Genomic DNA, 27,586 nt, shown 5'->3' with positions numbered 1-27,586 from the left:
TTGTGACCCCTGTTATCTGGGGTCAGAGAACAGAACAGCCACTAGATAGACATAGAAGCCAGAAAATGGTGACACACACCTTTAATTCTATAACTTGGGAGGCAGAGATCCATCTGGATCTCTGTGAGTTTAAGACCACATGAAAACAGCCAAGCATGATGACTCATGCCTTTAATCCCAGGAAGTGAGCCTTTAATCCCAGGAAGTGATGTCAGAAAATAGGTATATAAGGCCTGAAGACCAGAAACTAGAAGCATTTGGCTGGTTAAGCATTTGGCTGGTTAAGCTTTCAGGCTTCTAGCAGCACAGCTCAGCTGAGAGCCATTCAGATATGAGGACACAGAGGCTTCCAGTCTGAGGAAAAAAGATCATCTGAGAAGTTGGCCAGGTGAGGTAGCTGTGGCTTGTTCTGTCTCTCTGACCTTCCAGCATTCACCCCAATAACTGGCCTCGGGTTTGATTTTATTAATAAGAACTTTGAAGATTCCTGCTACAGTGCTAGCCTAAGTGAGGAGTTGGAAGGTTCTAACTCCATCCCAGCATTTGCAAGAAAGGAGAGCAGCAAACGCCTGGCTGACAAGGCAGCGGGCCCAGAGAGAGGTTGGCATGAGACCCACCGCTTTAACACAGCCCTGCACACGTTGCCTCTGAAGCAAACCTAGAGAGGTGTATGAAACCTCCTTGGCCTCGGCCTGAGGAAGGCATCAAAGCTGAAAAGTGGAATCTAAGAGGTTTGCCACTACCCCACAGGTGATGTTTTCATACAAGAAGTAACTGCTCTATTAGTAAACAGTGTTGATTTGTTTTGGGACAGGGTCTTGCTCTATAGTCCAGGTTGGCCCAGAACTTGTTAGGTAGCTCAGGCTTAACCTTAAACTCAAAATTCTGCCTCAGCCTTCAGGTACTAGAATTACAGACATACACCACTATACTGGGCTTTTAAGAATTAAAGCTGGGGGCTGGGGATTTAGCTCAGTGGTGGAGCGCTTGCCTAGTATGCGCAAGGCCCTGGGTTCGATCCTCAGCTCCACAAAGAAAAAAAAAAAAAAAAAGAATTAAAGCTGGAAAAAAAAAAAAAAAAAAAAAAAAAAAAAGAGCTGGGCGGTGGTGGCGTACGCCTTTAATCCCAGCACTTGGGAGGCAGAGGCAGGCGGATCTACAGAGCGAGATCCAAGAAAGGCACCAAAGCTACACAGAGAAACCCTGTCTTGGGAAACCCCCCCAAAAAAAATATGCGTATGTTTACCTGCATGTGTGTCTGTGCACCACATATGCGCCTGGAGAGGACAGAAGAGGGTGTTGGATCCCCTGGAACTGGAATTACAGGAGGTTGTCAGCTGGATTTGGAAATTGAACCTGGGTCCTCCAGAAAGAGCAGCAAGTGAAGAAACCAATGAGCATTTTAAAAGGCCCCTAGCATTTTAAAAAATTATTGTGTGTGTGTGTGTGTGTGTGCAAGTGTGTAAGTGCATGCTGAATGCCATGATGTGTGTGTAGAATTCAGCTTGTAAGAATCCTTTGTCCACCATGTAGGTCCCAGGAATCAGACTCAGGTCATTAGGCTTGGTGGCAAGTGTCTTTGAGCCAGCCCCCTCACTCTTTTTTGTTTATGGGCCTGGTGAGATGGCCATGTGAGTTCAAACCCTGGGACTCACATGGCAGAGGAAGAGAATCCTCACAGGCTGCCCTCTTTCTGGAATAAATAATTGAAAAAACAATAAAAAGAATTCCTTCCAGTCTACTTGATGGGACCAATTTATTATTCTGTGTGTATGGGTGTTTTATCTGCATGTATGTCTGTGTGCCACATATGTGCCTGGTGACTTGGTGTCAGATCCCCTGGAACTGGAGTTACAGATGGTCTGGATTGCCCTGTGGGTGCTGGGAATCGAACGGGTTGTGCTGTTAACTGTTGAGACATCTCTCCAGCCCCTGCCCCCCGAAACACTTGAGTTTTTTCAGGCAAGGCACAATTTCATTGTTCAAAGTCACTGCTGTAGTAAATGGGGGAACTGGGATTTGAACTGGGGGAGTGTGGCTGGTGACAGAAGCCCAGAGAGGGATAAGGGCCACACAACCACAGTCCCCAAGCTGTTGACTCCCTTCTAGCCCAGGAAAAGTAACACCTGACGCTTAGCTGGCTGGGGGCGGAGCAGGGGTGGAGCCAGGGAGACCCAGGTGGCCTCTCAGAACAAGAGCACTGAGTGGCCCGGAGCAGCATGAGGCAGAGCTGGGGACCAGGGCTGCTTATTGTGGGAGCTGTGGTCCTGATAGGGGGTAAGTCACTCAAGCAGACGGCAATTTGGTATGCAAGGGATCCTGAGGGGCTAGTCTCCCTGTGGATGTCCTTGGCTAGGTGTGTGGGAGGGTTGTGGGGGGAAGGGGAGGTAACGAACGCACTGCCTTCTGTCACATGGGTATGAACTGTACGGTAGTTCTTTGAGGTGGATACTGCCACTGCTCCTGTCTTGGCGAGGAGACTGAAGTACAGAAAAGCTAAGTAATGTGCTTGAGACCACAGTCTAGTGTCCGGCTTAGGGAGGCCAGGCTCTGTATCGCTGAATCTGTATGGAGTAACCTCACTGTGTGTGTACTTTGCCTCAGGCACGCTCTGGCTGCACAGGCTTGGAGCTGTCCACACTAACTCTGCTTCCGATGTGCAGCAGACCCATCTGTGTGAGCGTGCGACGGGTTCCGGGCAGGGCAGGGACCCTCCGGAAAGGTCAGCTTCCAGAAAGTTGGATTCATTAGCACAGTGGTGGAGTGAGTCTCACTTGGGGCCTCCCCCACTTTGGACATGACACAGGCCTCTAATCTACCCTTAGGCTTCCACAGGTGAAGAGACAATTAAGCTAATGCTCTTCACATACACAGGCCACCTCCCTGACTCAGTGGTGGGGGCAGGAGTCAGGGGTTCAGAAGCCTGGAGGAGGGTTGGCCTACTCCCAAGTTAAATCTCCGGTCTTGCTTCTTGGGCTCAGGAGTGCTGAGCACAGCTGAGAATTAATGGCTGTGTACTCTGAATGGGCTCCAATAAAAGCTGCTTTTCAGCCTCCCATAAATATTTTCATTCTGGGAGAGGCTGGTTGGCTAGCCAGTCATAGATAAGGACCCAAGGCCCGTCCTTCACCTCATCCCCTCCCTCCACCAAACCTGGGCCTGGCCGTTAAGGCACCTCCACATCTTGTGTCTTTTTCTTCCTAGGTCTTCAGGCAGCTCAGCGTGGTAAGTGGTGGTGAGGACATGGGACCAGGGCTGTGCTCAGGGATGATGGAGGAACGGCACCCTGTGGTCCCGAGGTCAGGACAGTGTCAGCATGACTCATCCTTCTCCACAGCATGCGGGCAGCGCGGCCCTGGCCCTCCAGAGCCTCAGGAAGGCAGCACATTAGCTGGTGAATGGCCCTGGCAGGCCAGCGTGAGGCGGCGAGGGGCACACATCTGCAGCGGCTCCTTGGTGGCAGACACCTGGGTCCTCACAGCTGCTCACTGCTTTGAAAAGTGAGTCTCGGTTTGAGGGTAGATTTGTCCCTGGACCTTGCAAGACTGTTTTTTGCCTCTAGAATAATAAATACCATTTATGGAGAATGCTATGTAGCAACACATTAGCAGCTTAACCTTAGCAATCCTTCAAGGTGGATGCTTTACAAAGGAGTAAATGAGAACCGAGAGGAAGGAACTGGGCTGAAACCATGTGCTGTATCTGCTCCTCTTCCTCTGCTCTTCTCAGGTTGTCGCTTCCACTGGCGCTCAGCTGGGCCTTTTTCCCCTTTCAGGGTGGCCACAACAGAACTGAGCTCCTGGTCCGTGGTCCTGGGTTCTCTGACGCAGGAGGGGCTGAGCCCAGGGGCTGAAGAGGTGGGAGTCGCTGGCCTGCAATTGCCCAAGGCCTATAACCACTACAGCCAGGGATCCGACCTGGCCTTGCTCCAGCTCAGCCATCCCACAGCCCATACAACCCTCTGCCTGCCCCAGTCCACCTATCATTTCCCCTTTGGAGCCTCTTGCTGGGCCACAGGCTGGGACCAGAACACCAGTGACGGTAAGTCCTGTCCTAGACAGAAGCCTAGAGGCACTCCGCTTGCCCAGGCCCAACTGTGCCGGGGGGGGGGGGGGGGGGGGGGGGGGGGGCGCCCAGGTCCCACTGCTGCCCAGAGTCAGACTCCGCTTTCTCTTCTTTGGCAGTTTCCAGGACCCTGCGGAATCTGCGTCTTCGTCTCATCAGCCGCCCCACTTGTAACTGTCTCTACAATCGGTTACACCAGCGGCTGCTGGCCAGCCCAGCGAGACCTGGGATGCTGTGTGGGGGTGCACAGCCCGGGGTACAGGGACCCTGCCAGGTCTGATGAGCACGGGGAAAAGGGAGGGCCTAGTCTTGGGCTAAGGGGGCCTTCAGAGAAGGGTGATGGGGTACAGCCAGAAGGCATCTGGTTAGTAGCGTTGGGGCTCAGATGACTCCTTTGTCTGGCTCCAGGGAGATTCTGGGGGACCTGTGATGTGCCGTGAGCCTGATGGACACTGGGTCCAAGTTGGAATCATTAGCTTCACGTCAAAATGTGCCCAAGAGGACACTCCTGTGCTGCTGACTGACATGGCCACGCACAGTTCATGGCTGGAGGCCCACGTTCATGGGGCAGCTTTCCTGGTCCAGGACCCAGGAACTGTGGAAACCAGCGACGAGAACAGCTGTGTCGGTCGGTCTGAGCACGGGTATTGGGAGAGGGGGGTATGGGGCCACCCAGGCCACATGAAGGCTTCCTGGGCAGTGGGGTAGAAAGCCACCAGGGAGCAAACGTCAGCTCAGACACTGAGTCTAGACACTGCCAAGAGAGAACTAGGTTTGTTAAGGCCCTTTTAGCTCCTGGGATAGGACCAGGAAGCTTTACGGACTTGGGTGTATGAGTGTCTGTGAAATCTGGCTGGTTTTGGGGGGTGTGAGGTGTGTGTGTGGGGGAAGCTGCAAGTTCCCAGGCAGAAACCCAGGGAGGTGAGACAGGGCAGTGTCTGCAATGCAAATCACATGCAAAGTCATTCCGGGGAGGAAGCTGGGTACTGATGTTCACAGCAGCACTAGCAAGCCAGGCTTGGGGAAATCCAGGTGGGTGGCAGAGTGAGGCAGAGCTTCCAGGTAAGGCTGGCATGGCATACTGTGTGCCGTCAGACATCAGGATTAAAAGCAGGCACACTGGCTCTGAGTCCCAAGTGGGATGCTTGGTGTTGGTTCCCGAGCTGGGTCAATCTTTGTGTTAGCTTGGTTGCCTTTGGTCGGCAAAGCCCTGCCGACATAAGGAGCACTCAGCGCAGGCCCTGGCACCGAGTGACCACTTAACAACTGGGTGATGTGATGCACCTATTTCAGCATGCGGCTCCTTGAGGGGTGGAGGCCCCCAGGCCGGAGCGCTCTCTCAGTGGCCCTGGGATGCCAGGCTGAAGCACCACGGGAAGCTGGCTTGTGGTGGAGCCCTGGTGTCAGAGGCGGTGGTGCTGACTGCTGCTCACTGCTTCATCGGGTGAGCCTCCGTCTCCCTCCTTGGTGCCCCTGGTCCCAGCTCCATCAATGCCTCAACTCTGCCTCTCAACAGGCGCCAAACCCTAGAGGAATGGAGTGTAGGTCTGGGGGCTGGACCAGAGGAACGGGGCCTGAAGCAACTCATTCTGCACGGGGCCTACACCCACCCCGAGGGTGGCTATGATGTGGCCCTCCTGCTGCTGGCTCAGCCTGTGACATTAGGCCCTGGCCTGAGGCCCCTTTGCTTGCCCTATGCTGACCACCGCCTGCCTGATGGTGAACATGGCTGGGTTCTCGGGCTGACTCCAGGAGCAGGTAAACAGTGCCTGGGGACCCTGGCAGCTGTCCACTGGACTTGCAGGCAACCGGGGAATCCAGCCTCGTCTTTCGCTTTACAGGCAACAGCTACCCCCAGACAGTACCTGTGACAGTCTTAGGGCCAACGGCCTGCAGCCAACAACATCCAGCCCCTGGGAGCACGGGCAGTCCCATTCTGCCAGGGATGGTATGCACCACTGTTGTGGGTGAGCTGCCTCAATGTGAGGTGAGTTCAAATCCCCAACCCTTACCCAGCAGACCCCTGGCCATCTCTCACCTTCCCACCAAGCCTGGCTGCTGGCCCTGCTTTGTCACCTGAAACTAAACCCTCCTACCACCAGCTGGCCCCCAAACACCAGGCTGTAGCCCCCAAGCCCCTCCCACCTGCTGCAGGAAGTTACCAGTGTAACCTGCTCCCTAACAGGGCCTGTCTGGGGCACCACTCGTCCATGAGGTCAGGGGCACATGGTTCCTGGCTGGACTGCACAGCTTTGGAGACACCTGCCAAGGCCCTTCGAGGCCTGCAGTCTTTGCAGCACTCTCTGCCTATGAGGACTGGGTCAGCCACCTAGACTGGCAGGTCTACTTCGCTGAGGAGCCAGAGCCTGAGGCTGAGCCTGGAAGCTGTCTGGTCAACTCAAGTATGTGTCGCTCTTCCCTCTTCCTCCTTAGCCCTGGCTCTCGTCTAGGGAAACACTGCTGTGACTCATCTCTAGCTGCCTGGGGTGCGGGGTGAGCAACAGACAGACCCACGTGGACTTTAGGTTTTCAGGTCTCCCATACACCACAGGGGCCAAGATGGGTCCTGCTTCTTCAAGGGAAGTAATAAAGCTACGGGGAGGGATGGGGCCAAATTAATTTCCTTCCTCTCCGTGACAGGCCAACCAGCCAGGTGCTGACTGGTGACTCTCTAGTTTACTCACAAGACGCCCGAAAAGCCAGGCAACTCCCACGTCAACACCCAATTCTACACTGATGCCTTCCCCTCCCTGGCTTGTGGTTTCCAGCCCCGAGGCAGGTCCCACAGCTGTCTGGCTGGGAATGAGCCTGCCCAAGGATGCTTTCCATGTGTGGCCATGACCCCACCCCTAAGCTCTGCCTTCCAACAAAGATGTCTCCAGTATTCCCTAAACAGTCCTTCAGACACAACACTAGCAGCTGTTGTGGAAAAAAAAAAAGTGTTTTTTTTTAGGGGGTGGGGTGGGGAGCAATTTTCCTTTTTTAAAACTTAAATAAATTGTTACAAAATAGATTTTAGAAAATAAGTTACAAACTATAGTAAAAGGCTCCCCCTCCACAGGCCCCTTCCCACCTGTGGCCCGCCCTCTGAATATGCCTCTCCCTGGGTTAGAACCTGGCCATCCCAGCATTCTGGCAGCCCGGCCCTGGAAGAGAAGGTGACAAGGGCTTAGGAAGGAGAGCCTTCATGGACACAGACATGAAGACTGCCTTACGCCCTGCTTGCTAAAGAAACCAGATCAGGACCCTCTTCATGGGAAGAGGCGGCGGGGATGCCCAAGCAACTCCTGAGCAAAACGTGGAGATGAAGCCTCTCCCTGCCTGCATCCCCAGCTTCAGTGAACTGTTCTTTGGAGACGTGAAGTTCACAGGGAGAAGTTGAGGTCTGCAGGCCACTGGGGCGAGGTGTCCAGGAGTGAGGCTGGAGAGGAGTCCCCTCTGCTTGTTGCTGGTGCCATTGAAGCTCCTGGGGAGGAGGAGAAGAGGTCAGAGGGAGCCTAACCCACCTCTCCAGACCTGCGGGTCATTCCCTGACATGGCCCTGAGGCACAGAGAAGGTCAAGAGGCCAGGAGGGCCGGGCGGTGGTGGCGCACGCCTTTAATCCCAGCACTCGGGAGGCAGAGCCAGGCGGATCTCCGTGAGTTCGAGGCCAGCCTGGGCTACCAAGTGAGCTCCAGGAAAGGCGCAAAGCTACACAGAGAAACCCTGTCTCAAAAAAAAAAAAAAAAAAAAAAGAGGCCAGGAGAAAAGCTCAGTGTCAAAGCATTCAACTATGGTGTATAAGGCTTTAGGTACCATGCCCAGCCTCTTCCCCTCACCAAAAAGACCAAGCCCAGGAATTCTAGAACCCCTAGTATTTTTACAGCCTTGGCTGATAAGCTCCTCACTTATTTTACTTGAAGTCACAAGAAACCATCTGTTCTGAGAATTATTTCTTCAGTTCTCAGGAACCAGCACCACTATTTTGTCCTTCTCAGCCAAGCTCTGGTCAAGGGCATACCATTTCAGGGACGCCCACCTTGGGTGGCTATAGACGGGATGGATTTTCCTCTCTAGATGGGGACTAAGAGCCTCAGGTGTGCTGAGTACACAGACTGCCCCGTGCCTCCACAGCTTTGCCCTTCAGTGGGCTGGGTGGAGCAGTGTTACCCGAGAGTCACTGTTATAGAGGATGAGAGATAAAGCTAATGACTGCTGCTGGGCCTGTCTTCAAAGAAACAATTATCTATGAGTCAGCCCTTCAGCTAAAAGGCTGGGTCCGGGGAAGGTGCTGGCAGAGGGCAGTTTGGTTGGTTCTTACAAGATCTGTATCAGAAGGAGATGGAAAAGGTTAAGGAAGAACCAAAAAACTCAGTACAGCACTCACAGAAGGACCAGAGGCCTCACTTCCAAGAAAGCAAGGCCGAGACCAACTATGGGGAAGAGGGACAGAAGCGTAAGTACTGACCAGTCAGCCAGCAAACTGGCCTCGTCAGCAGTACAGCAGCCCGCCACAAGTCACCACCTGAGCAGGCAGACCCCCCCTTTGCCTTAGCCCTGCAGGACAACCCAGGAGTCTGCAACTCTCCCCCACCCCTCCTCCTCATTCTCCAGCTTCCTGCCCACTCTAGGAAAGACCGGAACCGAAACAAAGCCCATTTCATCCCTCTCCTCTGGAAATCATTACTGGCTACATCAAGATAGCCAGATGTGGTAGTTCCCAGATACCTCTGCCCACTCAAAGAACAAGGCCATTCCCAGATACCTCTGCCCACTCAAAGAACAAGGCCATTCGTCTTTGGCTACAGAAGAGTCCACACCACTGTCCCATCTACCATAGTGTCCATCTTCCTGACCCAAGATCCATCCTTCAGTGGCTCAAAATCGTTCCAAACTCGTCAGTCTGTCCAGGCCTCCCACCACTTACACTCTCCTTGCTTCCCTTACCGACTCAGGGTTATGCTCTCTCTCCACGGGGCGCCCACCTCTTTCCGGGTCCTCTCAATCCTCTCCTCAACCCACTCACCCCACATACCTGAGCTGGACACTGTCCACTCCTGGTGCTGCTGCTGGTGCTGCAGGAAGCTGATTCGGTGGCGAAAATGGCGGGGACAATGAGAGCAGGTGAACGGTCCCTCCTGGGGAGCATGAACCCGCCCGTGGCCCTGGAGCCGGGCAGCTGTTCGGAAAGCCTTGCCGCAGATGTTGCAGCTGTAGCGCTTGGGGTCCGTGTGGGTCCTGCTGTGGTTCTTGAGAGAGAGTAGGTTGGGCAGAAGTTTGGGACACAGGGAGCAGGGGTAGAGTCCAGTGGTGTGAGCCTTTTGGTGGTTCAGCAGGCTGCCAGCATGGCGGTAGGAACGCCCACACTGGGCACAGCAAAAGGGACGTTCCTTGTCTTCAGCTGCTGTGAAATTGGTTCCTTGTCCTCCATTAGCTGGCTCCCCATTCTCTTCTGGGTCTCTGGGAGGTTCGGGTGGGGCCTCCTGAGCTTTCCCTGGACCAGGGGCATCCACCTCTCCCATCCCGGCTTGCGGATCTCTGGTGTCGCCTGCCTGACTTGACACCTGCCTATGGTCAACAGCATGAGTCTGCATGTGTGTGGCCAGCTCACTGTGGGTCTCAAACACTTCGCTACAGTTACTACAAGCAAAGGTCTGGGCAGCAATGTGGTTGTGGAGCTTAGTGGTCACAGGATTCAGTAACTCTTTGGGACAGGGCAAACAACTGTGACAGTCTTTCTTGGGGTTCAAGAGGCCATCAGGTTGGCAGTAGGTCTTTCCACACTGGCTGCAGCAATAGGGGAGGCTCTCTGGTTGGAGTTGAGAGCTGCTGTCTCCACCATCCCAGCTATCTATGGAACTTGCAGTAGGACCATTGGACTGGCTCTCAGGGAGCTGACAAAGATTCCTGGAGACTGTGTCTTCCAACTTGCCTTCCGGCTTGGTTAACTGATCCTGAAGAACCCAGGCACCATTGTGATTCATTTGTCCCCTGTCTCCTTGATGCCCATCTACCTTCCCCACTTCCCAGGAAAAAGATTCTGGGACCTCTGAACGTGCTGGCCTGCTGGGACTCTGATTGTGCTCCCCAGGTCTCTTGGTTCCAGGCTCCAGCTGCAGTCCTGACTGAGTACCTTCTGATCTGCCCTCCAGTCCCCAGGCATCAGCAAGGTTCTCCTTACTGCCTTCGGTACCATGTGGGCCTTCCTGGCCACTGGCCAGCCCCAGTTTGGTCTCCTCATGCTCCTGCAGATGCCGCTTCAGAGATCCCTGGCCAGGAAAGCCACAGCCACAAAGGGTACAACGCACGGCTGCTGCCCTCCGGGGTGGCCGCCGCCGGCGGCTATCAGAATGCAGCCTCTGATGGTCTTTCAGGGCTGTGCGGTTGGAATAGGTCTTAAAACAGAAGGGGCAGCTGTACTGGCCTGTCTCATGGGCGCACTGATGGTTCAGGAGGCTGCTAGCATGGCGGTAGTTCCGGCCACATTGCCCACACCTGAAAGGCCGATCCTCACGAATCAGCTTCTGAGCGCCCCTACCCCTCCGTCGCTCAGTGTGGACCCGCTGGTGGTTGGCCAGCTGCTTCCGCAGGCGAAAAGCTTTCCCACATTCACTGCAGCGGAAGCGTCGAGGGTCTGCATGGATGCGCCGGTGGTTCTTAAGGGACATGAGGTTTGAAAAGCCCTTGGAGCAGGCCTGGCAGCCGAAGTGGCCAGTCTGGTGGCTCTGCCGGTGATTGATGAGGCTGCCGGCATGCTTGTAGGTACGGCCACACACTTCACAGCTAAAGGGCCGCTCAGAGCTAACTTCAGTTTGACAGCCTTTCTCGGCCGTCTCCAGCCTCTGCTCCAGGTCCTCCTCCTTCACAGTGGTCTCCTCCCACACTTCTTCTTTCACCCTTGCCAGCTCCTCCAAGGGCTCCACTTTAAGTTCTTCCTGGAGCTGCCCTACCAATGCCTGCTCCTGCCCTGTCTCTGCCGCATTCTGGGGTTCGCTGCTGTCTCTTGCCTCTGAGATAGACCCCACTTGGGGCTCTGAACCTTTGCAGCGAGGGTGGTTCCGCAGATGATTCCGGTAGGCAGCCAGGTTGGGGTAGCAGCGGGAACAGACAGGGCAGATGAAGTCACCTGTCTGGTGGATCTTTCGGTGGTTCACCAAGCTGCCTCCATGGCGATAGGTCTTGCCACACTGGTTACATCGGAAAGGGCGGGGGTGGGACTCCAGAAAGCTTTCCCCAGCCTGCATGCAAAGGGTGTCTGCAGCAACTGTGCTACCTACTCCCTCCTCAGACTTTGTGTCCCCCCCCTCTTCTGAGACAGAGGTCCCTGTACCCTCAAAGACATGATCTGTAACCATTTCTATCACATCACCTGATCCTTCCAAGTGGCTAGGAACATTCTCGGTCGTACTGCTGGAACTTTGACTCTGGTGGTGACGCTCCAGGCTCCCCAGGTCATCATAGGTCTGACCACAGCAGCCACAAATGTGCCCATAACCTGCTCCATCCAGGGCTTCCACTTCCCGCTGTAGCTGATTCAGCAGCTCTGCTTCTGAGAGCTGTAGGGGAGGATTGTGGGTAGAGGCTGCTTCTGCTGTGCCTTCCTCCTCCTCCTCCTCCTCTTCCGAGCCCTCGGGCAGGCCAGAAGCACCGTGAGCCTGGCGCAGGTGGCGCCTGTAGCCAGTCCTCCCAGGAAAGATCATCCCGCACAGACAGCAGAGGAAGGGCTGTGCCGAGGCCACCTCCCCCGGCCTGTGGTTCTGGAAGTGATTGCGCAGGGCAGGCAGAGAATCAAACTCCTTGGGACAGAGAGAGCACTGATAGATGCCTGCAGGGTGGCAGGACCTGTGGCTCAGCAGGCCGGCAGCATGGGGGAAGGAGTCCCCACAGTCAGAACACGTGTGGGCGGCTTCGGCCTGCCAGACACTGTCAGCACCGTCGGGGGAGGTGGACGGGCAAATGCCCGGCTTCTGGTCACTGTCCCCTCCAAGGAGGCGATCACAGAAGCCAGCCTCACTGCCCTCCTCCTCACCTGGGATGTCCAAGTGGTCAGGGAAACAGGCCTCTTTCTTCTCTAGTCCTCCCTCAGTGCCAGCATCCTCTTTATCACCCCGGAAACAGGCCTCATTCCTTCCAAGCCCATATTCGCCGCCGTTAGACCCCGCCTGCAAAGAGTCCCCATCCCTTTCCACGTGGTCTTCAGTCCCACAAGGACTTTCTCCCAAAGGGTCTTGTGAAGAATCCAGGTCCTCGTCATTTTCCAACTTCTTGGTCCAGGTACCCGCAGGCGGCAGTTTGGACTCTTCTCCACCAGTACCACCTTGTTTCTGATGCTTCCTGTTCCACTGCCGACTATGACGCCGTAAATGGCTCTTCATGGCAGCCATCGTATGGAAATGCTTGGCACAGGCCCCACAGCTGAAGTCTCCCGTCTGGTGGGTCTGCCTGTGGTTGATTAGGCTGCCCGAGTGGCGATAGCTCTTTCCACAGTCTCGACAAGCAAATGCTCTCGGTGGGGACCCTGTGCCGTCTGTCCTGCTCTTTTCTCCTTCCCCTGCTCTGTGCGTCATGCCATGATGTTCAAGACTCTTGAGATCTTCAAAGAACATCCCACAAACGTCACATGTCTGTGGCGCCGTCCTGTCTGCTGTTGTGGGGATGCCTGTGGCCTCTTCTTCGTGTTTGTATGCATGCCCCTGACCTGTGTGGAACGCTGCTTCTGTTTCCACTGGGTCAGGCTGTTCCTTCTTGACAGGGCTAGGGGACCCCTCAGTCCCGGGGTCTGTATTTCGGCGTGTAGCTTTGCAATGGACGCGCACATGGTTGCGCAGAGCCATAAGGTTAGGGTATTTTCGAGGACAGAGTGAGCACTGGTATTCTCCTGTCCGATGGCTGTGGCGGTGGTTCACCAGGCTCCCCCTGTGGCGGTAAGCCCGACCACACTCATTGCACTTATAGGGACGATGGTCCAGGTTGGTGTCGGGGACCTCTTCCTCTTTTTGGGTAGTCTCGGCCAGCATCAGGGCAGTTGAGGACACTGATGACTGGCCATCTTCCCCAGCTCCTTGCCGGGGCCTATGATGAGCACGAACATGGTTTTTCAGAGCAGCTGCATTGAATAGCTGCTTGGAACAAACTGAACAGGGGTAGATACCTGTTTGGTGGCTCTTTCGATGGTTGATGAGACTACCTGCATGACGGTAAGTACGGCCACAGTCCCCACAACAGAAAGGTCGGTACTCTTCTGAGCTACCATCCTCTAGCTGCCCAGAAGTGCTGAGTTCCCCAGAACCATTCAGCATCTGTGTTTTAGGTAGCTGATTCCAGCTCCTCTCATTCATATGTCCATTTGTGGTGGGCCTCTCGCTCTCTTCCCATGGCTGTTCCTGCTTTTCCCCCTCGTGGGATTGCTGATGTTCTAGCAGATCCCGAGGGAGCCGGAAGGCACGGGGGCAGTGGGGACAATGGTAAGGACGATACTGAGCGTGGAGTCGCGAGTGGTTTTTCAGAGCCATGAGGTTAGAAAACTCCTTAAAACAGATGGCGCAGGGGTAGATGCCCAGAGTGTGGCTCTGGCGGTGGTTGGTGAGGCTTCCAGCGTGCTTGTAGGTCTTCCCACACTGATTACATTTGTACCTTCGCTGTTCCTCAGCAGGAAGAGGCTCGGTGGACTCCTGGCCCCCCGTGAAGTTCACCACTGATTCAGCCAAATACTGTTCCAAATTGCTGAGGAGGTTGCTAGCTGGAGTGGCGAGTGGCGGAGCCCCATCAGAATTGGTGGTGGGTACCCAGTCCTCTGCACTTTCTTTAGGATCTGGCTGGATTTCTAAGCCTTCTCTTTGTTTGGTAGGTGGCTCTTCCCAAGTACCTGGAGCTGCCCTGGGATCAGATCGAGATTCACATTCACGTGTCTCTTGTACACGCCTTGTCTGATTTTCCCAGCCTTCCCTAGAACCAAGCCTCTGACCCCAGGATTCAGTAGACATTGTCTCACTCTGGCGATGTGAAGTAGTGTCCTTGGCATGTGGGGGCCTGTGCCTTTGGTGGCCCTCAGGAGCATGAGTCCTCATGTGGCTCTGGAGGGCCAAGGAATTAGTAAAATCCTTGCTACAGGTGGTGCAGGGGAAAAGCCCAGTCTCGTGGTTCCGCTGGTGGCTGACCGAGCTCCCTGGGTGACCGCAGTCACGGCCACGCTGCTGACCTGGAGAGGGGTGAGGGACACTGCCAGCTTCCTCACTGCCCCAGTTAGCAGATGGATGGAGCAGTTCTCGATGTCGTGAAAGTTCTGGGAGGCTGGGAAAGTGACGCTGACAGTCAGAGCAACTGAACGAGAGGGGCGTGTCCTCCATGGGGCAATGCGGTAGAAAAACCTGGAGGTTCAGGAGGAACAGACAGGTGGCAGCAGCATCTTTCTCTGCAGAAGGGGCCAAGGCCTAGAAAGAGGGGCAGTAGTCAGATGGGAGGACTGAGTCAGTTTTGCCTCCTGGCTATATGAACACCACATTCACCAGAAGTCACTGAGGGGTGCCCCAACCACCCATGCAAAGGGAGCTGCTTTCTATTATGTCTACAGGTATCATCATTGAACGCGCACACTTCTAGGAAAGGTCCCCTAGGTGTACGTCATCTCTAGAGCCAGAGATAAGGAAACTAAAGTCTAGACTCTAGACAGACCTTAAGACAGTACGTAATAGATCCTACTGTTCCAAAGGCTCTGCTCTCTATAATTCTGGAACAAACCAACAACGATCCATGAGACTTTATAACAAACCAGAACTATTTCTGGCTTTGTTGGTGGTGGTGCTTTATTTTGAGATAAGGTCTTAGCTCACTCTGTAGCTCAAGCGGCTCTGGAACTCCCTATGAAGCCCAAGCTAGCTACAAGGTAGGTGGATTTTCCTACCTCTGCCTCCGGAGAGCTCAGGTTATAGGTGAGAGCCACAGCAGCTGGCCAGGCCTTATAGTAAGACAAGTCCAATTTTTTCTTCTCCCTTCAGCTAAACTGAATGTTCTGGAAGCACTGGCAAAGCTTTTCAGCTGCCACCTAAGGCTTCACAGAAGTTAGAGGCCCTTTCAGCATCACATTGTGTTCCTGACGCAGTTAGGCACTTGTTTTACTTACTTCCTTTAAATAAATGTAATCCCATCCCATCTCGGGTTGGAGTCTCACTTTATCCTCCTTTTCTCTATCCCCTGCCTGCCTCACCTTGCCGTCACCATCAATTTTCACTCTTCTACTGCCTCTCTACATTCTTAGGAGGACAGCGACTCACGCTGCGCAGTAACACGTGCCGGGCACTGCTGTTATGTGCGCTCATTTGGGGAGGGAGGCATTTGAGGCACGCTCTCACTATATAGCTCAGCCTTCCCAGGTGCTGGCATTAAAGTAGTGGGCCACCACGCTTGCCTTGTAAGTGTACTTATGCCACTAAATCCAATGCCTGTGTTGCCCCAGTTTTCACATAAACTCACTGCAAGAGGCAATCTTCATTCCAAAGCCCTCGCTTCCCCAGTAGCTGCCACTCATTTCCGCCACAGCATCTTGCCTTGCTCCGAAATTGACTCCAGTTTCCTGGGACCCTGACACAACTTATTTCTAATCTCACCAGCTGAGTCTGTTCCCGGAATTCTCTTTTCTCAAAACTTCTTACGAGTCCCTTTCCCTAGTCAACCACCATCATGATTCTCTACAGTCACTCGTCTTTCCTGCCGATTTCCTCTCTAGATCCCTACCTCGCACCAGGAGTGCCTTCTGGTTCCCGCCGCCGGCGCGTCCGTTGGAGGTCGTGAACGGGAGCGCGCCTGCGCACTGGGACCCTTACCCTAACTGCAGCCGCGAGCCCTAAGTGGTTGCTGGTGCGAGGGTTCTCGAGCTCAGACCCACGCACACTCAGCCAGGGTTCCCGAGAATGGTAGCCGAGGGGGGAAAGTGGGGGAAAGGAGGAGATAGAGGTAACAGAGCACGGCTGGGATGAGCCAAGACTGTACCCCAGTTCCGCGGACACTTCCTATTGTTAGTAGGAATCAGGAAGTGTCCTAGGTGCTAAAGCTTCCCCCCCGAAACTTCCGCCGAGGAACACTTCCTGTCTCTCCTCCGAGCAGTATTTCTACACGGACACGCTTCCGGCGCCAGGTTCCGGGTGGGCCCGACTCTTGATGTTTGGTTTTTTGTTGGTTTTGAGACTGGGTCTAACGATGCAGCCCAGGCTGGCCTCGAACTCGCAGCAATCCCCCTGTCTCCACCTCTGGGGCGCTGGAATTAGAGGCCGCGCGAGCTATCACGCTGGACTGCGGGCGCAACTCTGGCTCCGCCCACGCAGGTCGGCGCGGCGCTCGGACGGGGCTTAAGCCACTCTTCCGTCCAAAGCTGCAAAAACCCGCTCCGGTGCTTATGCAGCAAGCACGGTAGTAACTAAAGCACTGACTACAGTACTTTCGCGACACTTTTCACGGGGCTCCATAAGATTCTTCCCAATGCAGGCGTGGCGGGGGGGGGTCCTCACTAAGTTCACTCCTCGCAGTTCTAAGAGAAAACGTGGACTACAAACGGATGCCGGCACCACAACCAAACCCGAGTGCCCGGTCCGTATCTTCCCACCTCCTAGCTCTTGGAGACACTTCCGGCGCCTTGGCGGCTGTGCACCGTCAATCGACCCGGCGGCCCATCCCCTTAGCGCCCAGGGACCCTTCGCGAGATACTTCTCTGCTACTGTAGGCGCGGGGTCGCTTCCGCAAGTTTCCCCTTCCTCCTGGGCAAGGAAGGCGCCCCTTCCACTTCCGCTGTCGGGGCCGCCGGCCCCGCCCCTAACCTCCCTCCCGTTGGGGTCCTAGCGCCGGCCCCACTCCGAGTGTCCCGGGCTCTGCCGGTGCTGGGCGCCGCCGCCGGAGCTGCGGGGCCCGCGGGAGTCGAACCAGGTAGGACACGTCTGCGGGAGGTCGCCAGGGCTTCCGGCAGCGGGCACCGGCGCGGTCGGAGCTGCCTCCCGTTTTCCCCGCTGATGCCGAGCGGGCCGAGTGGACCAGGCGCGAGCATCGCGGGCGGGGCGGGCGGTGAGCGGCCTCGGGCGGGCTGCGGGCCCAGCGGGTCCTAGAACCCGCCCGGTGCCCGCCGGTCAGCGCTCTGGCTGCCTGGGCTCAGCGGACGCGACGGCCGGGCTTTGCTCCGCGCGGGCCCGGGGGTCCTAGAGCCCGCCACGCTCCGGGCTTTTGTCTGTGTGGCCCGGGCCTGCGAGCCGAGTCCTCCGCGGCTGCGCGTCCCCCCTCCCAGGCCGAGGCAGGGCCGCCCCTCCCGCGGTCCTAAAGAACGCCATCTTGCAGGCCTTTGTCCTGCTCGGGATCCTCTTGTCCATTCATTTGTTCATTCCTTCCTTCTTCATTCATTCTGTCTTGCTACGCTCGCCGAAGCCACGTTATCCTAGGGTTTAGTCCCAAATGAGTCAGCATACAGCCCCGCTCTGCGGGGGCTGCCTGTCTGGCGAGGACACCCGCACAAACACGGTTGCAGAGAGCGAGGAGCGCTGGGTTTCTGCAGCTCTTGTCCCTCCTCAGAGCGTCTGGTAGGCCCTACTGCCCTGCAAACCCCCATTTGCTTCAGGGGCCCCATTCGACTGAAGAAATTGAGGCCCAGAAAGCTATGCATCCGTCATCTTCACTGCTCGTTAAATATTCTCGAGGGCACGGAGTACTGGGGAATGGAGTATTGGAAGCATGCAAGAATCTTCCCGTGGGAGAAGGAAGGGCAAAGGGGATTGCTTATGGACGTGGTAAAGTTTGTGGATTCTGGATGGAGCTTAGGTTGCTGACCAGAGGGGACACCGCCGCAGAAACCGGTCAGAAAAAAATGGGATCATTTTTGAGCTAATTGGTTGTTTAGGCCTAGGATATAATTAAACAGTCACCCCAACACAGTTCCATCAACTCACCAAAAGGCTCCAAGTCTGTTAGGCTTATTTGTTGTCTTGGAGAGACGGGGGATGTAGGTGCCTGTTTTATTGTTTTATTTTTTTAACCACACCTGCGGCCGGAGTGGTTAAAAAGAACCACTTTGGGGGGACTGAGTCTGTATTGAGAGACAGCAGAAATGTCATTCCCCTCATAGGTGAGTAGTGACAGTGTGTTCCATCACAGCAGTGAACAATTGGGAGTGCTGGGGTGATACTTGGACCGTATGACATTGTAAAGATGGGGGACCTCGGTTAATAAGTAGTTGGTAACTGAATCTCACCAACTCCTATGATGGAAGAGGCAGAGGCTGTATGTAGACCTGGATTTGAATTCCACCTGAAGTTTGCTTTCAGCCACCAAACAGTTTTGGACATAAAGAGTACATAGAACAAGTTCACTGGACCCTAGTGCTGGAGGCAGAAAATTAGCAACCACATAATAAAACGTGTTAGTGCTAATAAAGCAGTAGTCAGGGCAGATGGCAGAGATTTGAATATCTGGCCACCTGGCTTCAAATACCAGCGCCATCAATGACTAATTAGCATTCTGTGTTGTCTCTTACTTTAAGAACTTGTTTAGTTAATTTCTTATTGATCTTGTGTGTGCATATATGTGGTTTTTTGCAGCACATGTGTGGAGGTCAGAGGACAACTTATCGGAGTCTGTTCTTTCTTTCCACCATGTGGGTCCTGAGGATACACCTGGGTGGTCAGGCTTGGTGAAACGTCTTTTTACCTACCCAGCCGTCTTGCCAGCCCCAAGGACACTAATCTTACAGGACTAAAGCTCTACCCTGATGGCTTTATTTAACCTTAATTACTTCTAAAAAGACCTTGTTTCCAAACACAGAATTTTAGAAGAACGCAAATGGTCAGCCTATAACAGACTTCTAGGAATTGGGAGATGAGCTTGAGTAGTTGGGCCGGTGTGTATAAAATGCTGATGATACCTAGTCCATGACAGTAAGCCTGCAAACAGTATTTGATCCAGACAGCACCATAAAGATTTCTTTTGAAAGAAGTTAAATAGCAGTTAGCCAGGATAAAGATATCATTATTTAAAAGAAGTCTTTGAAAGCCGGGCGGTGGTGGCGCACGCCTTTAATCCCAGCACTCGGGAGGCAGAGCCAGGTGGATCTCTGTGAGTTCGAGGCCAGCCTGGGCTACCAAGTGAGCTCCAGGAAAGGCGCAAAGCTACGCAGAGAAACCCTGTCTCGAAAAAAACCAAAAAAAAAAAAAAAAAAAAAAAAAAGAAGTCTTTGAGGTGTGGTGGCATACACCCTTAAATCCCAGCACTCAGGAGATAGGCAGGCAGATCTCTGTGAGCTCCAGGCCAGCCTGGACTATATATTGGAACCGTGTCTCAGTGGTACAGCGGTAGAGTGCTTACCAAGAATGCATGGAACCCTAAGTTCAATTCTAAGCACTGCCAAAAAGAAAGGAAGGTAGGTCATCAAAGCCAGAGTACATGATCCACATCTGTAATCCCAACACCAAGGAGGCTAGGGTAAAAAGAATCAGGACCAGCCTGGGCTACATAGTAAGACCCTGAACCCCCCCCCCCCCCCCAAGAAAAGATAGTCAAGCAAACCTTTATTTTTTTTATGTGTATGAATGTTATGCTTACATGTATGTGTGTGCACCAAGTGTATGCCTGATGCCTATAGCTGGAGTTACACGTGATTATGAGCTACCATGTGTGTGATGGGAAACAAACCTGGGTCCTTTGGAAGAACAGTAATTGTTCTTAATGCTGTACCATTTCTCCAGTCTCCAGGGAAGCCTGCTTAGGTGGAAAGAGATGACCAAGCTTGAGACCTGACTTCAGCCTCCTAGACCTGTATGGTAAAAGAGTCTTGACCCCTGCAAGTTGTCCTCTGGCCACCACACATACACCCATGTGAGTGTACATACATAGAGTAAATACAATTTTTAAAGAAAAAGAGAAGAAAGAACGCCCTAACAAAGGAAGTGTCTGGGAGCTAAGACCCAATGGTAACCCAAGAGATAATACACGAAGATGCTCAGGAGGCTGAGAAAGAGTGGTTCTGACCCAGAGAACTGCTAGTGGAGACACTCTGAGGTGGGAAGACAGACAGGAGGCGTGGGCGGGGGGGGGGGGGGGGGGGCGCCTAGTGCTGGAAGCCAGGAGTGAGATGGATTAGGGATTTGCTGGTCTTTGTCCTGGGAAGTGTCAGGATTTTGCTAAAGAATTTCAAGTGGATAAAGAGTGATTGAAAGAGTCTAACTCGAGGGTGTGAGGATTTGAGTTTTGACTCTGGGCATCTTAATGAGCTATGTGCACTTTTTGCCTTGTGAGGATTTAAAATGGAGTTGTAAAAGCACATTTTAAAACAGTTGTAGTAAAAATGTTTCCCCCCTAGAAGCATTTGAAGACCTAGGAAACCTGTGTATCTATCTACCTATCTATATATCTGTCTGTCTATCTGTCTTTCTCTTATTTGTTTGTGATACTGAGGATGGAACCCAATGCCTCACATGTGTCGGGCAAGTACTTTTCCTGGCTCACGTATCTGGTCCTTAAGGATGCACAGAGTTTGTTTAAAGTACAGACTGCAGTGCTGGAGAAATGGCTTGGTGGTTAAAACACTAGCTGTACAAGCCTGACAACGTGAGTTCAGCCCCCCAAAACCCATGCAAAAAGCTGGATTTTGTGGCACACATCTGTAATCTAGCACTGCTATAGGGAGATGGAATGCAGACAGGAGAATGGTCAGGAAGCTAGTCTGGAGTACACAGTCTAGTAACAAAAACAATATGAAAGATATACTCCCCATCCCTCCACACTCCCACCCCGTCAACAAAGTGGAAGACAGGAACTGACTCCTAGTTCTCCTCTGTGCACGCGCGCACACGCGCGCACACACACACACACACACACACACACACACACACACACACACACGGAGCTGAGCGTGGTGACACACACCTTTACTTCCAGCACTCAGGAGGCTAAGGCAGGTAGATCTCTGAATTCAAGGACAGTCACAGCTACAGAGAAACCCTGTCTTGAAGAAAAAAGAAAAAGATTCTGAATGCATGTACGTTTGTATGTACAGACAGAGGACAGGAAAATGTCAGATCCACTGGGACCTGGAGTGGTAGGCTTTGTGAGCTGTCTAAAATTGGTGTTGGGAACCGAATTCATATCCTCTAGAGCTTTAGTTCTCGGCCTTCCCGATGCTGTGACCCTTTAGTACAGTTCCTCATGCTGTGGTGACCTCCAGTCATTGCTACTTCATAGCTGGAATTGTTATGAATTGTAATGTGAATATCTGTGTTTTCCAATGGGCCTAGGCGACCACTGTTATTCCACCCCAAAAGAGGTGAGGCCCATGGGCCAAGAACCACTACTCTAGGTCAGTGAGCTCTCTTAATCACTTAGCAATCTCTCCGGCCTGTGACCTTTTTTTTTTTTTTTAAATTTCAAAGAATAAAAGTACAGATTGTAGTGGCTTACATGAACTTCCTTATATGATGATTCTTTTTGTTTGCTTTTTTCCCCCCTATTTTTTGAAAGGGTTTCTCTGTGTAGGCCCGGCTGTCCTGGAACTCACTCTGTAAACCAGGTTGGCCTCGAACTCAGAGATCCGCCTGCCTCTGCCCCCTAAGTGCTGGGATTAAAGCCTGAGCCACCACTGCCTGGATTTTGTTTGCCTTTTTAAAAGGATTTGTGTGTGTGTGTGTGTGTGTGTGCGCGCATGCGTGTGCACTCTAGTTTTCAGACATGTCTGCAGATGTTCAAGGAGGCCAGAAGAGGGTATCAGATCCCTCGGAGCTTAAATTATGGGTGGTTGTGAGCTGCACAATGCAGTACTAGGAACTGGACTCGGGTCCTGGAAGAGCAGCAAGGCTCTTAAACACAGAGCCATCTCTCCAGCCCATTGTCTTTGTTAAGACAGGATCTTACTATATAGCTTAGGCTGGCCTTGAACTAATGATCCTCCTGTCTCAGCCTCCCACGTATTAGGAGGTGTGCTTCCTAGATGAGGATTTTGATGCAGGGGTTTGTCAGAGCTCACTTGGAAAAGCATCGCTCTGGAAATGGTGGCTGCCATGCAGCCGAACCTGCCTGGCTCTCCATTCTTCATGGAGCTGGGTGCCTGCTGGGACCCATTAGGACATTTCCCTACCACTTCCCCTCCTAAGTGCCTTCGGAGGGATCTGCCCCTCCAGCAGAGCGAGACTGAAGCACAGACCTGGCAAGGGCCAGGCTGGGGCCGGAGCTCAAGAGTAGCGAGTCTGGCCGGGTGTTGGTGGCGCACGCCTTTAATCCCAGCACTCGGGAGGCAGAGCCAGGCGGATCTCTGTGAGTTCGAGGCCAGCCTGGGCTACCAAGTGAGCTCCAGGAAAGGCGCAAAGCTACACAGAGAAACCCTGTCTCGAAAAACCCAAAAAAAAAAAAAAAAAAAAAAAGAGTAGCGAGTCTGAGTGAGAAGACAGTGCTGGCTCCTGGCCCTGGTCTCGGCCAGTGTTAGCAAGACGAAGGAAGGTGTGGGTGCATCATGAGCTCAAGACGAAGGAAGGTGTGGGTGCATCATGAGCTCAAGCTCCTGGACAGACACCGGGCCAGGCCCAGACACTAGGTCTGCTCCCAGCCGTCTGAGCTAGGGCTCCAGCACTTCAAACAGAGTCACGTCTCAGCAGTGTTAAGGCTTGAACTGTTTGACTTGACAAGTCTCTTTTACTCTTAGAACTCAACTCACTCGCATCTCTACAGTGGGGTCAGTGATTCCTGTTTCAGCAGTGTGAGAACTATGACAGGTGCTACACCCAGCTGACTGGCTCTGAGGAGACTCCATAACTGAGGGAAGCCATCTGGTTCCTTTCAGTTCTCTTCAGTCCCATGAGTTAGTACCATTCTTACCTCCATTTTTCAGGTGAGAAAACAGATTCTAAGATGCACAGTAAATTATACAGACAATCCTATCAGCTTGCACATGGTGGCTGATTTGAAGCTAGGTCTTCTGTCTTCAGAATGTACTTAGTGACTCTGAAGCGCTGTTTCTCTGGATCTTGCTTTCTTATGGTGTTGATATAAGGATGAGTTGATCTATGCAAAAAGGTTAGGATGCTGTGTACTTAGTAGATGGGAGCGGTCTTTTTTTTTTTTAAAGCAGTTTTAGGGATCAAGACCAGCAAAGCCTCATGTGTCCTCACCCTGTTTTTTGTTTTTTCCCCTCTAGGAGAAATTTATGAGGCTAAGGATGTGACTCAGTGGTTAGAGCACTTGTCCTGCCTGCACCAAGCCCTAGGTTCAAGTCTCAAACCCCCCCCCCCAAAAAAAAATGCTTACTGGTATGGGGCTGACCCTAAGGAGCTTCTCACTTTGGACTCCCTCAGTCAGCCACATAAACTGCTTCTGTGTACTGTTTCTGGAATAGGCCCTGAACCCATCTCCCCCTCCACAGGCTTAGTTCAGCTCTGCCCTCCTTCTCCACCCCAGCTCCTGCCTGGGATGTACAGATGAGGACACAGGTCTATAAACATCCTAATAAATGATCCACAAGTCTGGACATGGAACCCTGGCCCGCCACCCTCTGGGGGGGCACACCTGACTTCTGCCCACTCACCCCTCCCCAGCACAACACCTAATCTCCCCTAAGAGGATCTGCCCTAATCCTTTTCCCTTCACCCCTTGGGGAGGATGAGCGGGCGGTAAGACCAGTGCAGCTGTTAATCCTATTTTTTCCCAACTATGATCCTAGGAGCAGCTGTGTGGATGTTGTCTGGGCTCTTGGCCAGACAGTAGGGACTCAGCAAGAGCTAGTATCCCAGGAGGCCTCGCTAGCTCAGACAATCAGTTGTGACTGAGAAAGGCTGACTGCCAGCGGTAGGTCAGGCCGCCTTGAGAGGGAGTGAGCTCCCCGTTTCCAGAGTTTTGGAGCAGAGACTAAAAGGGATTCCAGCTCAGAAAATGGACCAAAATTCCTGTTTGGGGTGGAGTCCCTCATAGCCAGGCATGGTCAGAATTCTTGGAACGCTTGCTTCTCCAAGAGCTGACCAAGCAGGGGGAGGGCAACGCACACATCAGAGACCCATTACCTCCAACATTGCCAGCCCAGCCTGTCTAAACATCGACTCCTCTCTCTGGACCCAAGTCTGCCTTCCCTGCGTTGCTTGGAGACCTTCAGGCCTTGGTTGAAACTGAGAAAGAAAGACTGTGAGAATAACGGAACCTAGGCATTCTGGGAATGCCGGGGGTCAGAAAACAGGTTATGGGGCAGGATATAGCTGGTTCTCCTGTGATTCTGGCCTCTTACTTAATGGTTTCTACCCCTAATAAGCAGATCACAGGGGAGACTTGAACACAATATCAAACCTGGGGACCGTTAGCATAAAGGATATAGAGGTCCTGTGGTCTGGGCTGAGGAGCCCCAGGTTTGGAAGTCTTGGTATGATTCAGTTGCCTTTGAGACTGGAGAGATGGTTCAGTGGTTAGGAGCACTTGATGTTCTTGCAGACCATTTAGGTTTGATTCCTAGCACACACAGGGTAGCTCACAGACATCTGTAACTCCAGTTCCAGGGATGGAACAGCCTTCCTGGGCACCAGGCATGGGCATGGTGCCAGTAAACTCTCATACATGTAAAGTAAAAGTAATTTTTTTCTTTTTCTTTTCTTTTTTTTTTTTTTTTTTTCTGGTTTTTTTTCGAGACAGGGTTTCTCTGTGTAGCTTTGCACCTTTCCTGGAACTCACTCTGTAGCCCAGGCTGGCCTCGAACTCACAGAGACCCACCTGGCTCTGCCTCCCGAGTGCTGGGATTAAAGGCGTGCGCCACCACTGCCTGGCCGTAATTTTTTTTCTTAAAGATAGTATTGCCTCCGATCTTGAGAGAGCTTTAGTGAAGAGGGAAGCTTTGAAGAATACAGAGGGATGGCTTTGATCTAATTTTGCTTCTCTTGCAGAGGAGGCCCACCCACCAAGGCCATGGAAGAGGAGGCTACTGAGGCCAAGTCCCCAGGCCCCTGCTACAAGCGCTCTGGACGCCGTTTCAAGTGCCTCTTGTGTACCAAGACGTTTCCAAATGCTCCCAGGGCGGCGCGCCATGCTGCTACACATGCGCCTTCCGACTGCCCCGAGGAGGTGAATGAGGTCCAGCCAAAGGCGGACGCAGAGCCCAAGGCCGAGGAGGCCAGTGGAGACAAGGTGTCTGGCTCAGCAGCCAAGCCCAGGCCCTATGCCTGCCCACTGTGCCCCAAGGCCTACAAGACGGCCCCTGAGCTCCGCAGCCATGGGCGCAGTCACACTGGCGAGAAGCCCTTCCCGTGCCCCGAGTGCGGCCGCCGTTTCATGCAGCCAGTGTGCCTGCGAGTGCACCTGGCCTCGCATGCTGGGGAGCTGCCCTTCCGATGTACGCACTGCCCCAAGGCTTATGGTACGCTCTCCAAACTCAAGATCCACCAGCGGGGGCACACCGGCGAGCGGCCCTACGCCTGCTCCGACTGCGGCAAGAGCTTCGCTGACCCCTCGGTGTTCCGTAAGCATCGGCGCACCCATGCCGGCCTGCGGCCCTACAGCTGCGAGCGCTGCGGCAAGGCCTATGCTGAGCTCAAGGACTTGCGAAACCACGAGCGGTGAGACCCCTGGACCCGGCTGGGAAACCTAAGTGGGCACTGGCGTCTTGATAGAATATGCCAACAGGAAAGGGGGCAGCTGGATGCTTACCTAAAGATGGGAGCATCGGGTTGGGTAGGCCAGGCTCGCTGACAGAGCGAAGTACCTGGAGATGGAGCCCTGGGAGCGGGCGGGCGGGGAGGCGGGCGGGGTCTTATTGGCCTAGATTCCAGGACAGTTGGAAAGGGGATGGTGTTCGGAATCTGTCACTCACAGGGGGAGGGGCATATGTGGGTAGGTCCCAGGGAAGATGGCTCTTTAGTTTTTTTTTTTTTTTAGTTTGGTTTGGTTTTGGTTTTCAATACAGGATTCTTTAGTTGCCTTGGCTGTTCAGGAACTCGCTCTGTAGACCAGGCTAGCCTCAAACTCGCAGAGATCTGCCCGCCTCTGTCTCCCTAGTGCTGGGATTGAAGGCGTGGGCCACCACCGCCCGGAGGGATTTCCTGCTCTAGGTCCAGCCCTGTGGCTCTTAGGGAGTTGCAGCCCACGCAGGCTCTGGGGCCGCCCCACGGGAGTTGGTTGCCGTCTAACCAGGCCCTGCGTTACTCCACAGGTCCCACACGGGTGAGCGCCCCTTCCTCTGCTCTGAGTGTGGCAAGAGCTTCTCCCGATCCTCTTCCCTCACGTGCCACCAGCGCATCCACGCGGCCCAGAAACCCTATCGCTGTCCGGCTTGTGGTAAAGGCTTCACGCAGCTCAGCTCCTACCAAAGCCATGAGCGCACGCACTCGGGCGAGAAGCCCTTCCTGTGCCCTCGCTGTGGCCGCATGTTCTCTGATCCCTCGAGCTTCCGCCGCCACCAGCGGGCACACGAGGGCGTGAAGCCTTACCGCTGCGAGAAGTGCGGCAAGGACTTCCGGCAGCCGGCCGACCTGGCCATGCACCGGCGGGTGCACACGGGCGACCGGCCCTTCAAGTGCCTGCAGTGCGACAAGACTTTCGTGGCTTCCTGGGACCTTAAGCGGCATGCGTTGGTGCACTCAGGACAGCGGCCGTTCCGCTGCGAGGAGTGTGGGCGAGCCTTTGCCGAGCGAGCCAGCCTCACCAAGCACAGCCGCATGCACTCCGGCGAGCGCCCTTTCCACTGCAACGCCTGTGGGAAGTCCTTCGTGGTGTTATCCAGCCTCAGGAAGCACGAGCGTACCCACAGAAGCAATGAGACTGCAGGAGCTGCCCCCCAGCAGGAGCTGGTACTAGGGCTGGCGCTGCCCGTGGGCGTCGTGGGTGAGGGCTCGGCTGCCCCCGTGGCCGGTGCAGGGCTAGGGGACCCTCCAGCGGGGCTGCTAGGGTTACCCTCGGAGTCCGGTGGTGTAGTGGCCACACAGTGGCAAGTGGTGGGCATGACTGTAGAGCATGTGGAGTGCCAAGATGCTGGCGTTGGGGAAGCTCCTGGTGCCCTGGGAGATGCAGGAGGGGAGGTGGGGGGAGAGGAGGCCGATGAGAAGCCCCCCCAGTTTGTGTGCCGGGAGTGTAAAGAAACTTTCTCCACACTGACCTTGCTGCGCAGGCACGAGCGCTCGCACCCGGAGCTCCGGCCCTTCCCCTGCACGCAGTGTGGGAAGAGCTTCTCCGACAGGGCCGGGCTCCGTAAGCACAGCCGCACCCACAGTTCTGTACGCCCCTACTCGTGTCCCCAGTGCCCTAAAGCTTTCCTGAGTGCCAGCGACCTGCGCAAACATGAACGCACTCACCCCGTGCCCATTGGCACCCCCATACCCCTGGAGCCTCTCGTGGCTTTGCTAGGAATGCCAGAGGAAGGGTCAGCCTGAAGCTCATGGCTCTCTCCACCACACTCCCAGGTGCCCATTTCCAGTCCACTAAGAGCTGGGGACAGTAGGCTGGCAGCCCTTGTGAGCGACACTCATTAAAGCGTTGGCTTTGACATCAAGCCGTCTTCTGGACTCTGGTTGAGCTAAACTTGAGCGGTGATCCTGGATTAACACAAATCATGAGGGTCTTGGT

At 54.0% G+C, this 27,586-nt stretch overlaps 3 protein-coding genes across 18 annotated transcripts; 2 read left to right on the top strand and 1 right to left on the bottom strand.

Annotated features, from left to right (window-relative positions):
* The first annotated feature begins 1,075 nt into the window (after positions 1-1,075).
* Prss53 (serine protease 53) lies at positions 1,076-7,076 on the top strand. 5 transcript variants are annotated; one of them, XM_006977024.4, is made up of 11 exons: positions 1,079-2,277; positions 3,205-3,225; positions 3,338-3,500; positions 3,776-4,041; positions 4,185-4,339; positions 4,474-4,693; positions 5,359-5,509; positions 5,582-5,823; positions 5,907-6,052; positions 6,251-6,467; positions 6,706-7,076. In XM_006977024.4, exons 1-11 carry the CDS (start codon positions 2,220-2,222, stop codon positions 6,723-6,725), a joined length of 1,659 nt encoding a protein of 552 aa, XP_006977086.1. In that variant the 5' UTR covers positions 1,079-2,219; the 3' UTR covers positions 6,726-7,076. The 5 variants fall into 5 exon arrangements, with proteins under 5 accessions (XP_015851393.1, XP_006977086.1, XP_076409391.1 ...); XM_015995907.3 differs by having other exon boundaries at positions 1,076-2,277; positions 6,251-7,076; XM_076553276.1 differs by having other exon boundaries at positions 2,247-2,277; positions 3,205-3,500; positions 6,251-7,076.
* Positions 6,986-25,800, bottom strand: Znf646 (zinc finger protein 646). 6 transcript variants are annotated; one of them, XM_042284223.2, is made up of 3 exons: positions 25,676-25,800; positions 9,081-14,475; positions 6,986-7,531 (listed from the first exon to the last, which is right to left on the bottom strand). In XM_042284223.2, exons 2-3 carry the CDS (start codon positions 14,389-14,391, stop codon positions 7,431-7,433), a joined length of 5,412 nt encoding a protein of 1,803 aa, XP_042140157.1. In that variant the 5' UTR covers positions 14,392-14,475; positions 25,676-25,800; the 3' UTR covers positions 6,986-7,430. The 6 variants fall into 6 exon arrangements, with proteins under 6 accessions (XP_042140157.1, XP_042140156.1, XP_042140158.1 ...); XM_042284222.2 differs by lacking the exon at positions 25,676-25,800 and adding an exon at positions 16,641-16,797; XM_042284224.2 differs by lacking the exon at positions 25,676-25,800 and adding an exon at positions 14,946-16,533.
* Znf668 (zinc finger protein 668) lies at positions 16,823-27,512 on the top strand. Of its 7 annotated transcripts, XM_042284230.2 has the most exons (5): positions 17,238-17,598; positions 19,756-19,885; positions 22,701-22,886; positions 24,916-25,584; positions 26,178-27,512. In XM_042284230.2, the coding sequence occupies exons 4-5, from the start codon at positions 24,938-24,940 to the stop codon at positions 27,391-27,393; spliced, it is 1,863 nt and encodes a 620-aa protein (XP_042140164.1). In that variant the 5' UTR covers positions 17,238-17,598; positions 19,756-19,885; positions 22,701-22,886; positions 24,916-24,937; the 3' UTR covers positions 27,394-27,512. The 7 variants fall into 7 exon arrangements, with proteins under 7 accessions (XP_006977084.1, XP_042140160.1, XP_076409375.1 ...); XM_042284226.2 differs by lacking the exons at positions 17,238-17,598; positions 22,701-22,886 and adding an exon at positions 16,847-16,957; XM_076553260.1 differs by lacking the exons at positions 17,238-17,598; positions 19,756-19,885 and adding an exon at positions 16,864-16,957.
* Positions 27,513-27,586: the final 74 nt, after the last annotated feature.

The sequence above is a fragment of the Peromyscus maniculatus genome, chromosome 1 (genome assembly GCF_049852395.1).
Source record: "Peromyscus maniculatus bairdii isolate BWxNUB_F1_BW_parent chromosome 1, HU_Pman_BW_mat_3.1, whole genome shotgun sequence".
NCBI lineage: Eukaryota > Metazoa > Chordata > Mammalia > Rodentia > Cricetidae > Peromyscus > Peromyscus maniculatus.
The sequence above is the reverse complement of the archived record's forward strand: the minus strand, read 5'-3'. Positions and strand labels throughout refer to the sequence as shown.